The sequence below is a fragment of the Bos mutus genome, chromosome 7 (assembly GCF_027580195.1).
Source record: "Bos mutus isolate GX-2022 chromosome 7, NWIPB_WYAK_1.1, whole genome shotgun sequence".
Lineage (NCBI taxonomy): Eukaryota > Metazoa > Chordata > Mammalia > Artiodactyla > Bovidae > Bos > Bos mutus.
In genome coordinates, this window is record NC_091623.1 from 39,679,317 (window position 1) to 39,692,288 (window position 12,972).

General features: G+C 38.7%; 1 protein-coding gene across 1 annotated transcript in view; it reads right to left on the reverse strand.

Annotated features, from left to right (window-relative positions):
- PJA2 (praja ring finger ubiquitin ligase 2) overlaps positions 1–12,972 on the reverse strand; it is a 72,798-nt gene that overhangs the window by 11,279 nt on the left and 48,547 nt on the right. Inside the window, exons 6-7 of the mRNA XM_070373205.1 lie at positions 12,656–12,841; positions 6,571–6,682 (exon numbers count right to left, since the gene is read on the reverse strand). Of these exons, the coding sequence (XP_070229306.1) occupies positions 6,571–6,682; positions 12,656–12,841 (298 nt within the window). The remainder of the gene's footprint in view (positions 1–6,570; positions 6,683–12,655; positions 12,842–12,972) is intronic.

The window sequence follows — 12,972 nt, forward strand, 5'->3', positions numbered from 1 at the left end:
AAGGGAAGGGCACTCCACTCCATTATTCTTGCCTGGGAAATCCCATGGACGGAGGAGCCTGGTGGGCTGCAGTCCATGGGGTCACACAGCATCAGAAACAAGTGCACACACATGCAGCCTAACTGTAGTTCGTAATTCTTATCCTACTCAAATTACTGTTTTCTTTCTTGTGACTGAGCCCAGACTGACACAGAACTGGTATCAGGCGCGATCCCATGAAGGAGGAATGGGACTGGTGTGGCGGGACCTCTCTGCTTGAGCTCAGTGCTGAAAGCCTTACCAACTGGAGTGGGATGCTCTCAAGGCACAGGCTGCAGCGGCATCAGAACTGAACTATCTGTGGTGGAATGCGACCACACGCCAACCCAGCGCGTGTGGGGAACCAGCTGTCTGCCCACCTGACCTTACGGCATAACGGTGATTATAAAAGCCGTGACGTATGATGGACCCTTCCCAGTGTGTCTGCAGGCTGACAAGGAGAAAAGCACAAACCCGAGCCCACTAACTTTCAAAGGGAAGCACAGTATGAGAACCAGAGTGTGCCCATGACAGCCCTGGAAAAAAATCTCTCATTTCTAAAAATCAAGCATACATTTTAAATTAATTCTAAGTCTTGTCAAGTTTCTCAAAAAGTATACCACTAACTGGTTAAGAAACAGGATTCTAAAACTCAGAATGAGGATATGTGGTTGAATTCAGATGTAACTGTTTTGAATCCCCATTTCACTCTTGAGTCTCCTTTACCAGCAGGAGCGGCTGACCATCCACAAGCCTCTTTCCTCTACTTGAACATCCTGTAGAGGGATAACTGCATACAGGGCCCACATCTCTTAGTACTTCTATCCCCAACAGTAAAGTTACCAGAAGACCACAGCAGCCAGAAAAGGCAAGATGACTGAGGACATGAGACTCCTGAGAGCCGTAGGCGTGGGTCTCACCACCAAGTAAAGAATCCTAACCAGGCAGATCCCTTGCTGAAGACAGGGAGAATAAGGGAAAAGGACACTGCAGCTGTCAATTACAGCCTGTTACCAAACACAAAAACAAGGACCAGCGGCTCTGCAGGCACTCCATCTGCTTGGTGTATGTTTATGTTTATCTGCATCTAACCATTTTTCCATCTTTCCCATTTTTATTTTATACAGCAGTCAGCTTTACAATTTAATCTTTATGTAAAAGAACATTTAGTATGACTGACTTAACCTGTGGAGTCATTAACATAGCCAGCAATGAATGCAATGACTCTTGGGGCTCTTCATCTGCTCATCGGGGGAAACACTGAAAACTTCTGTTGTATCTTGTTAGACAGAAACATAACTGTTGTGTACTGGATGGGAGTCCAAATGTTTGTTGAAAGGGGTATACAGAATCCAAGCAGTCAAAGATATATGGACTGCTCCAAAGACCAATGATCATTTCTCAGATCTAAATTCACTTCTTTTATAAGCTCTGTGAAAATGGATTTGGGCCATTTAAGTATTCTCCCTCCTGACAGCTACCATGATGTCAAGCTTCATTCACAGAGACTGCTGAAGAGATGGAGCAGCAGGGGAAGCACTTTGCTCCTGGTCCTCGTGAGAAGCCCACCAGCTTCTGGGGCACAAACGGCCTTCTCCAGCAGCAGACTCCCACAGTGCACACAGCTTCTCCAGCACCCAGCTCTTGCAGGGCACGCGGCCATCAGGCTTCCCCCAGCCCCCACCGCAGACACAGCGTTCCAGTCAGACATCACCCTCCAGGGCTGATCTTCCCCAAGTTCTGCCAGCCGAGGACCGCAGTGACTTCTCTGCTATTCACTGAGCCACAGCTGTGCCATCTCCACCAAGGTGTGGATCCCAGCCACGGAGCAAAGTGCCAGCTCTCCCTTAGGTGGTCCCGGGTGGTGGCTGCTCCTTGTGCGTGCTTTTTCTATATTCTGTAGAACGATCTTTGTTACTAAACACTCCCTTTTCATTCTAATCCCTTGTTACAGTGGTTTTTACACATATTAAAATTTCAGGTATTTATTAGCACTACAAATTGCAGTCATCAGAAAGGAATAATGAACCCAGTGACACAAACGTGTATTAAAGCATAGTTAACCTGAATAACCTCCCCAAATGGATCTTCCTATAAATAGAATCCCTTCTTTTTGTTTATGTGTAGCACAGATGAGCTCTCTTTATATTAAAACTTTCCCATAAAGAAATAGGGAAATGGAAAGTAAGAGCCTGTTACTTGTCTCTTCTTTCTCATGAGTAACTACAGCTGCAGTCATGAATGTCCTTCAATTCCCTATCTACTTCTCAAGGTAAACTCTGTAAGTACTCATCTGTAAATTTCAATATATGTAAAAATAATTTATTGTCTTGGCACTTACATATATTTAAGATGATCTGGGGTCACTTATAAGCAACAAGTGCAAGAAAGACCACTTTACAGCCACTGCTACGAAAATCCATAAAAATCTGTCTACACCTTAGTACAATATATATTCAAATGTTAGCCCAAGTGTCAGAAACGCAACTAGATGGCCTAAACAGCCTTAAAGCAGCACAATCCTTTGTCAGCACAGAATCTAGTTTCTAAAGAATAAAATAATTTAGCTTTTAAAGAATGGAGACTTATACTAAATCATTTATTATGGACTTTAAATGACTAGTAATTCCAGATTAGTGATTACCATTAATTCATGATGTTAGATGATTATCATTTGGCTGGCTGATCATCTGAAGGCATCTTTGAATACAGCCATTTACTGAGAGCTTATGATGATACCAGGTATTTTTCTAAGTTTCTAAGTGCAAAACTTTGTTTTTCCCATTTTGTAGATGAGGACCTACAACTTAAAGAGGTTAAGTCAACTATCCAAGGTCACACTGCCTAAAAGAGTCACTCTAACTCAAAAGTCTCTGCGTTTATCTCATCTACCACCTTTCTAAGGCCTACACCCCAGTGTATATGAAGTGCTCTGTAAATATGTGAGGATTTTCCTCAGGGCTTATGGGTATGGAGAGTCTTAAAAGACCAAATTTCCATTAACTTTCTTATGTAATCTTTCTTCAAAGGAATCTGCCTAACAATGCACCTCCAATCACAGTATCATGCTGGCTCTCCTACTCTACATTCCTTTTTTATACTCACCTTTTTTTCCACTTTATAAATAAAAGCATACTACTTTCCCATTCAGAGGGGCAATCTGAAATACTGGGGTCAAACTAAACTATAATGACTGAATAACAAACCTTTGTGGAGGACTTCCAATTTTCCATTTTCAAAAAAAAAAACTGAAGGAGGCTCTCAACAAGTTTTGGGGATTTTGGCAAATACCTTAGAAGAATTCAGTGACAATGCTATGATAAACTCCTTCCATCCCTACCAATTGATTTATCTGAATAAGGTTTCTCAACCTTCATTCTTAAAGATGAAAAGCAGAAATAAAATTCATGCTGACTTACGTCTCACTCTATAAATAAATTCACTCAATCAGGAAGGTAAAAAAAGCCTCCATGTCATTAAGAGATGCATTTCTAATGAAAGTTTACTTTATGTTTAAGTAATTATATATAAAATTTGTATGTAAGTTTGTTCTTGATCAATAGCTACCACAAACAACTTTAACTCAATCTACATCAGTTTTTTTTTTATATTTAAATTCCTGAAGATATTTTTACTGCAAACTGGTATAATAGGTTAAATAATATTACTTAGGTTTTATGCTAAAAGTCTTTAGATGTCAATGTCAAGATGTACAAAGGAATGCTTAAATTTTGGGGAGACTAAGTAAAAAGTTTTAATACCACTGTTTCAAACAGTTAAAAATTTTAAGTATTTTGCCCTATTTCTCACTCAAATCTGAGAAAGATATGAGGCAAATGTTTATTGCCAATGTATTAACCAATAGCTACTACGCAAAAAGAAAGGTCAGTCTAGTATTGGAAAAATAACAGAAATGAAAACAACCACTGCCAAAAAGAGACAGGGTTGCTAAGCAACAAAAACAAAAGCAAAGCACTCAGTTTGCTTGTTATTCATACTTGTTTTTCACTTATTTACAAAATGTTAATGTTAAACCTAAAAGGAAAAATCCTCTATTATACATTATATCAGTTCATTTTTCAAAATGATTAAGTAAGTGCACGCTAGACCTAGGAAAGTAGATTTCTCGAGACTGACAGGAAGAAGGAAGTGTGCTGGTTCTCTAGGAGTGAAACATGTCTCAGTCAACTCCAAATAAAACAAAGCTGAGCACTCGATCTGAAGAAGCGGTTATGCTGTGGGGAGAAGGGAGACACTTAACGCCGTTGATCTGAATGAACCAGGAGGACGGATGGATAAGAACGACTGAGAGTGTGCAGCCACAGGGCTTCCCTGAAAGCAGAGGGCGGCAGTGAGAGAGTCTAAGCTCCCTGGGCGTGCGATGCTCTTTCCCCCCTCATGTATTTGCTGCGCAGCTACTGCCTTTACCCAGCATGACCCTCGTGACAAGCCTCTCTGGCTCTTCTTTCAAGATGCCAAACGTCACATTTCTCATTAATAACAAATAATTAAGTTTTTAATTTTCAAAACTTCTTTCTAAAGATATTACCACATTGTAGGAGATCATAAACCACTAGCATAATGGGAAAAAACTATTTAAGCACTGCAAAACCAGACTCCAATACTGATGTATTCCATGTGGTCACTTAAAATTTGTTTAACTCAACGAAGTTAGTAATCTTTAATCTTTACATATTCTATTTCTAATGCAGGTTATCATGCTGTGCCAGTATTTCCGTGTCAGAATTTGGCAAGGCAAGTTATATAACCTGGGAAAAGTCCTAAGAATATATAATTCTGTCTCATGATGTTCTAACTTTTCTTCTAGTATATAGTATTTCCCCCCCTTCCAGTTTTACTGCAATATAATTGATATACAGTACCATGTAAATCTGATGTATATAGCATGATGATTTGACAGAGACAACATTATGAAACCATTATTTCAACAAGTCTAGTCAATACCCATCATCTCAATAGATGAAAAATTAAAGAAACAGAAAAAAATTATTTCCTTGTGATGAGAAATCTTAAGATTTACCCTCTTAACAATTTTCACATATAATGTCAGTATAAGCAGTGTTAACTACATTTATCATGTTGTACACCACATCTCCAGTAGTCATTTATTGTGTGTTGCTGCTGCTGCTAAGTCGCTTCAGTCGTGTCCAACTCTGTGCGACCCCAGAGACGGCAGCCCACCAGGCTCCCCCATCCCTGGGATTCTCCAGGCAAGAACACTGGAGTGGGTTGCCATTTCCTTCTCCAATGCATGAAGGTGAAAAGTGAAAGTGACATCGCTCAGTCGTGTCCGACTCTTAGCGACCCCATGGACTGCAGCCCACCAGGCTTCTCCATCCATGGGATTTTCCAGGCAAGAGTACTGGAGTGGGGTGCCATTGCCTTCTCCACATTTATTGTGTAACTGGGAGTTTATGCTTCTGACTGCCTTCATCCAATTCCTGCTTCCCCACAACCCCTAGCCTCTAGTAACCACAAACCTCATCTCTTTTCCTGAGTTTGTTTGTTTTCAATGTATAACTGACCTACAACAGTGTATTAGTTCACTAGTACACTACCAACATAGTGATGGGGCATTTCTATACATTTCAAAACGATCACCATGATGCACAGTATTTCTCCCATAATCACTTTGAGAAAAACATACACTATAAAGAGTAACTAAGAGCGATATTTCCGTGGACGACGACACACACCTCAGTGACGCCAAAGCAGAGGGAACCTGTGTGTGCACGTGCGTGTGTGCGTCGTGTGCAGGTGCACAGGTCTGTCTCTATTTCCTACTTTTCAAATCTAGTCTCATGGGGTTTCAAGATAAGATACCATTACAGTGTTCCTGAAAGTCCTCTTTTTGACTCATTCGTGTTATTACCATTCCTCCACCGAAAATCACCATGGAGACAGTGATTAAAAGACTTCTTAACAACGACATTCACTGGTGCAATGCAAGTTCCCAAACGTGAAAAAGCTTGGGCTTTCAACCACAGGCAAATACAATTCTGAAGAGCTGTTTGTGTTTTGGTCAAACAAGGCAAAGAAGGCAAGACAAAGAAGCACACAGTGTGCATGTGTGTGAGCCTGTGCACGCGTGTGGGGATGAGGGGAGTGAATTTTCCAACTGCATTAAGCAGCTAGATAGATTCAGAAGCCATACGAACCAAAAAAGGGAAGTAATTTGAAATGTATCTTTAGATATCTTTAATTTCATTTAACAAATATACTTGTGTGTATGTGTATAAAAAATATTCAGATTCACAGGCCTGTATAATTCAATAGAAGAAGTGTATTTCCTAAATGTAAACAAAACAAATACTATATTCTGCAGTAGATATTGGAAAATACTGTAATTTCAGGCAAATGGGCAGGACGTCAAGTATAATTTATATACACACACTGAACCACTACTCAGTAATTGTTATTATATTGGCAAGAAAATTATTCACCTTTTCTTGAAAGCAGTTTAGTAAAATCTTTAATTTTTATCACTGTGCATCCCACCCACCATGTATGGGTACCAGAGCACTAAAATACCTCCATAGCCTGGGCTAAGCGCTCTTCCAGTGCCATGTAAGTGAGGAACTGAGGATCCACGTAAGAAATAGCTTCAGCAACTCCAAGTCCATCTGCAAAGCCATCAAACAAGCTGGGGAAAAAAAAAAAGTACAAGCGTGATTTGGGAAATCTTAATGGTGAAGACATAATTATACATCAGCATACTGACAAGCCAGTAAACACACAAGCAGAAAACCTTAGAGTATTTTAATATAACCTTACGGGGTGAGGGGCGAGAAGAACCCAACAGGAAATTAAATGCTGGGTGTAAGGAGTTAAGATACCATTCCCATCCCTAACAGGCTGCCACACTCACTGCACAAAGTTTGTAAGAAAATTCTCTGCCGTTTCTAGTTCTAGTTCTGGGAACCGTGTATGGCTGGGATAAAGGTAATACTTTTTATCTACTAATTCTTTCCCATGTCTTTCCCCTTTATTTTGGTTTCCAATTTGAATTTTGGTGAGAACATGATAAGAATTACTCCATCTATTTTAATTCTATCATTGGTCAAAGCCTCTTTTTCTTCTCTTACCTTGTACTGCTTAATCACTCTGGCTTAAGAATACTTTATTTTCTCAAGTTTTTCTCATTAATTTCTCTTCTATTTTTCTAAGGACTAGGGTTTCTCCCTTATCATTCAGTTTGAAAAAGATCTGAGCTCTTAACTGCTCACTTCTATTACTCTGAAGGTTGTAAGCCACTTGAAGAAAATGTTATGTCTTAATCTGGTTCTCATCTTCTCCCCTCCACCTTTATATATACACAGATTCCTCCCTTTCCTCTAGTTCTTGGAAATACTAAATACTTCAAGATTCAGAAAACATAAGATATTCTCAGTCATCTTTCTAAATCTTGTTCCACTGGAATTCCATCCCTTCGATTATCCTTTCTGCAGATAATTCCTAAGCCTCTACCTAATTCCAAACTCTCTCTTGAGTTCTTGACCTATATTTTTAGTTTTCTGTGGGGCACTTTACCTCAATGAACTCCTACCACCTCGAATTCAACATCTCTAAAACTGGGCTTATTTTGTCTAGTTAAAGACAAGCTTCTGTTGACCTCCACATTCTTATCAGAAACTGACTATCACAGTGAGTAACACCCAGTGACTTATGCTAGCTCAGAATAGTTATGATGTGCCTCCATTAAAATGACAAATCTATATCAAATATCTAAAGTATTTCTATGAAGAATGTATTAAAGCTTGGCAGTATCTAGAAATCACCAGACATCATATGGTACAAAAGGAACGGGCATTTTCATACAATCACAGATTTTAGAATTAGAATTAAAACTTAGATTACTGAATCCAACCTTCTTTGCACTATTAACTCCTTCATCTATCAGTGAGACATAGGGCAGAGAGGAAGAATCTTGGAGTCAGACAGGAATTTAATGTCACATTCAACTGAATTACTGTTAAACAATATGAAATTTTTATTGGGTTGTTACTGTTTATCTATAAAACAAATTAGATGAGTAAATGCACACAAGTGCTGTGCAGAGATGGCACCAGATTAGGCATTCAAGAAACAGCAGAACCACTTCCTCCATGCAGGAAACACACTGCTTTCTAAGCAGGTGCATGTGGTATAGAAGAACCCTTCTATAGAAGGGTATAGAAGAAGTTTGAAATATATGAATTAAGTGCTCTAGTTCTGCCTGCTGAAGCAACACAAACTATGTCCCCTTTCCTCTTTCAACTGATAAGAATTAATTATCCCCTAATAATTCTTTTCTTGTCTAAGCTAAACAAATCTAGACACTCAGAGTATAATTTGCTTGTAATCTGGTAACTGAAGAACGATCAGTGAACATTAAAAATTCCAGTATTGTTTACTTGGTAAACACCATGGTAACAACTGTCTCAGATAAGAAGCACCAAGGACATTAAAACAAGTAGTTTGAGAGGAAACAGGTTGCCTTCCCACTCAATGCTCATTTAACTATAAAGGTAAAAATGGTGATGAACTCTGAGAGAGAACCTTCACCAAGTGATCAGGATGAAGGCAGTCACGGGACGATTCGCCACCACGTGCCTTCTGACATGCACCGAGAACAGAACCCTGCTCCTGTGGTCTGCCTGCTAACGCCGTGTAACTCACACCTAACTATGTCATCAGACAAAATGAACCTAAGAGTCATTGCCGGAGTCCAGCTCCAGCAGTCAGGGAATCAGCCTTGAAGGGATGAGCAGCATTGGTGAAGAATGAGGTAGCCTCTGACTTGAGGTATGGGGCTACATGTTTATTTCAAGCATCAGGTCTTCTTTTATACTTTGACAAAAGCATTAGGTCAGAGGTTTGACACTTTCAGTTCCACCTCACCCAGATTTATTGTCTCACTGTTGCCCTTCAAACAGAGTTCCTGCTTCAGGGATTCTCAGAATGATGTTTACTTGTGATTACATTGTAACTCATGCTTATGTCTGGGCTGCATACCACATCCTCAGTTTATTTCTTATCTTTCTAAATCCTGCTTGCCCCTAGTATCCTAAGCTCACTATCTCCTAAAAAGGCTTCTAGCTATTCTTAATTATTCTTAAACCCTAAACTCAGCAAACTTTCTTTGCCATAAACACTCCCCTCACAAACAGGTCTCAGATAACAATCCTTCCCACGGCCTCAAGCTGCGGCCTACGTGCTCATCCTGGAACATTCTTTGTAAAGATCCTTGAACAAATGTCAATGGTTACTTTATAGATTATTTTCTGGGCACAACTGCAGAAGGCTTTGTGCTTTCTCATGCTTCTCTCAAGAACAATAAGCACCTTAACATTCTTTCCAGCCAACTTAACCGAAGAAAGGAAAGAACAAGTCAGACTCACAAAACCTAACTCCTTCATCCCAGAACTGTGCCTGTGGGATGAGGAGAGGGGGTTGGTTGCCTCCATTTTGTCAGTAATGCCTAACGTGGCTCCCGACAAGTCATTCTACAAAATAAGCTGCCTGTACTTTTAAAAATACCAAATTCATAAAAAACTAAGACTGAGGAAATGTTTCAGATTAAAAGAAACTAAAGAAAACATGTTAAGTAATATATCTTAGACTGCATCAGAAAAAATTTCTCTAATGGCATTAGTGGGACAATCATAGATATTTGAACAGGTCTGTAGATTAGAATAGTACTTGTATTAGTGTTGATTTTCTGATTTTTATAATGTTACTGTATAAGAAAATCTTCCCATTTTAATGAAATTCATTCTAGGTGATTCATAAGTAAAGAGGCAATCATGTTTGCAACTTACTAAATGCGTCAGAAAAAAATATAAATAAAGCAAAGAATGGCAACATGAACGTGGTAAATGTTAATATTTACAGAATCTTAGTGAAAGGTATATGGGAATTTTCTGTACTATTATCTGCCGTTTTTCTGTAAGTCTGAAATAATTTCAAGAGTTTTAAAAATTCTACTCTTAAACCATAGCCATAAAGAATTAATTTCTCACAATCTAATTAGGTTAATTATTATCATCCCAATTTCTTATTAGGTTGATAATTATTAAAAAATAATAATGGTAACCCAATTTCTAACCAAGAGAAAGCTTAAACTGTTATCAAAGAATAAATGGTACATTTGGGATGTGTCTAAATCTAAAATCTATGTTTTTTGCACATCAACTCCTACCACACAAATCCATGAAACAGTCTCTGGTTATCCTATAGCATTTCTGTGACTTAATGAACATTAACAAACAAGCAAGCAACTTTTGATAGAGGATTTTTTCCATTTTCCTTCAAGCTATAATAAAAAACCAAAGACTTTTTTTTTTTTTTCTATGCAGAGGCAAAACTGAAAAGAAAAAAAAAAAAAAAAGCGTTAAATTTTGGAGTTACATAAGAATTGCTGCTGTTCACCATGGCCATTCGTTTAAGATGCCAAAATGACATGCTATTTTAATGTGAAAATCAAACCATATTTTTACCTTATCAACATTTAGCTACTACCACATAAATCGAACAGAATACCACCAAAGCAAATAATGAGGTGTTGCCATATTTAGACAAAATTCAGAGCAGTAACTTGAAAAATTTTGTCTTAAAAATCAAGGCTAAATTGGTTTCCTGGAGAAGGCAATGGCACCCCACTCCAGTACTCTTGCTGGAAAATCCATGGACAGAGGAGCCTGGTAGGCTGCAGTCCATGGGTTCGCTAAGAGTCGGGAACGACTGAGCGACTTCACTTTCACTTTTCACCTTCATGCACTGGAGAAGGAAATGGCAACCCACTCCAGTGTTCTTGCCTGGAGAATCCCAGGGATGGGGGAGCCTGGTGGGTTGCCGTCTATGGAGTCACACAGAGTCGGACATGACTGAAGCGACTTAGCAGCAGCAGTAGCAAATTGGTTTCCATATTAGAAAAAAACAAACTACTTTGAAGCTTCACAACTTGGGAGCAATCAGTAATGTCTTCACAAGCTTCATACAACAGCCATATCCTCTTAATACAACAGCCATATCCAGAATAGTCGTCAATGAATTAGAAGCTTTCAATAAAGACCTCAATCATCTCTTCAAATTTTTACGGGAAACCATTTTTGAAGGTTATTTAGAAATATATTTATCAAGATCTTAAAAAATATCACGTTAGTAATACCATCTCTTATTAATCTGTCCTAAAGAAACAATCTGATGTACAGATCAAGTTTTATTGGTGAAAAATTTACCGCACTATTTCAATAAGGAAATAATCAAGTAAATTTTCATGCTTCTGTAGGATGGAGCATTTATACAGTATTTCTCACATGAAACCATAAGTGTCTCCCAACATGCTCAGATGATGCTGAACAGACAATCCTGCTGAGCACTGTCAGAAATGACTGTGCGTAATGTCATCAGGAAAAAAGTCAGAGTGAGCAAGCTCAGTAAGAGGGGAGTGGGCAGACCTGAAGGAGGGGAGAAGCAAAGGGGGTGCTCAAGGTCAAGACGAGGACCAGGTGAGGCCATTGATTCCATTCTGCTCGGGAAGACAGAAAACAGGTCTCAGAAGAGAGCCTGTAGGATGAATTTCAAACTAACTGTGTGGCTGTGAGGAAACCCCACTTCTGCTCCTGTAGCAGGTCACTGAGGTCTGCTCTGACTCTTCCCCTAGGGAGGGAGAAAAGGGTCAGCGAGGAGAATCATGGAGACACTGCTTCGTGTCTGGAACAATTTAGAGAAGTACAAAGAAAAACATTCAGAAAGAGAGACTGAAGGCACAAAGGAGGCCTTAAAAACATATCACCAGGGGTCTGAATGAGCTTTCCTTACCTTTATTTTTCTAAATTTTCTGTAATGGAATTTTAACTGGAAAAATAAGACAAATTCTTAAAAATATATCTGTGCAGAGAAGAAAATAAGGGTAGTATCAAGCCATAATTTTTTCCAGAAAAAGTAACAAAAACAGAGTAGCTGGAACAAACATTCTCTCTACATCTCAGTCATTATTCCAGAGGGCTGTGCACACTTGAAAAAAAAGTCTAAGTTTATAAACCAAAATAGATAAATTCTGATCATTCTATCACAAGCAGTAACAATTCTATAATCCATTTAATGTATAAGTTACTTTTATTTGAAGCTCACTATTCTTTGCAGCATCAAGTAAATTTAATCCATTCAACATCTCTGGGAAGGTACAACTACATTTTGCAAATACAGAAGGAAAACTACAGTCTTGATTCTTCTGATTCAATCACAGGTTTCGAAATTCAAGTAGTATTCATCATGGACTTTTATTTTTTACAGGGTTATATTAAGTGCTATATTAAGGGGATCAGAACACACAATATATATTTGTCATAAAAAATTTCTTAACACCAAATTTAAAAGTGAGAAACCTCAAACAAGTATATAACTAGGATACAAGGTAAGCATCCGTAGAGTTAATGGTCAAAGAAGGAAGAGGTCAATGACTAGAGTTCATGTAGGAAGCAATATCTGAAATGAGCTTGGAAGGAGAGGAAGACTGACAGATGAGAAAAATCAAAATATTTCTTAGGTATCAGAGATGCAGTTTTCATAATTTAGAATCATGAACGAATTCTACTCAGTCAACAGTGAGCACGGTACGCACTGTGCTACATACCTCCAGTCCACATCCAAGTCTTCACTCACACTGGAGTCATCCTCAAGGTTATTGTTACCATCCAACATGAAAGCTTCTGGCTGTGCAAATTCATTAGCGGGCTCATTCCCTTCATCACTGCTGCTTTCATTGACTTCATTATACTGTAACCAAGGAATTTCTCCCTCTTCCAAGGATGTTTGTTCCCTAATGCAAACATTTTCATGGAAGAAAAAATATTATGATTTTAAAACATATCATAATTTTTTTCTTTAAAGAGCTCTCTTAGTGCAAGTAGATACTTCATTTGAATTCTAAATTCTTGGTACTTACATGAT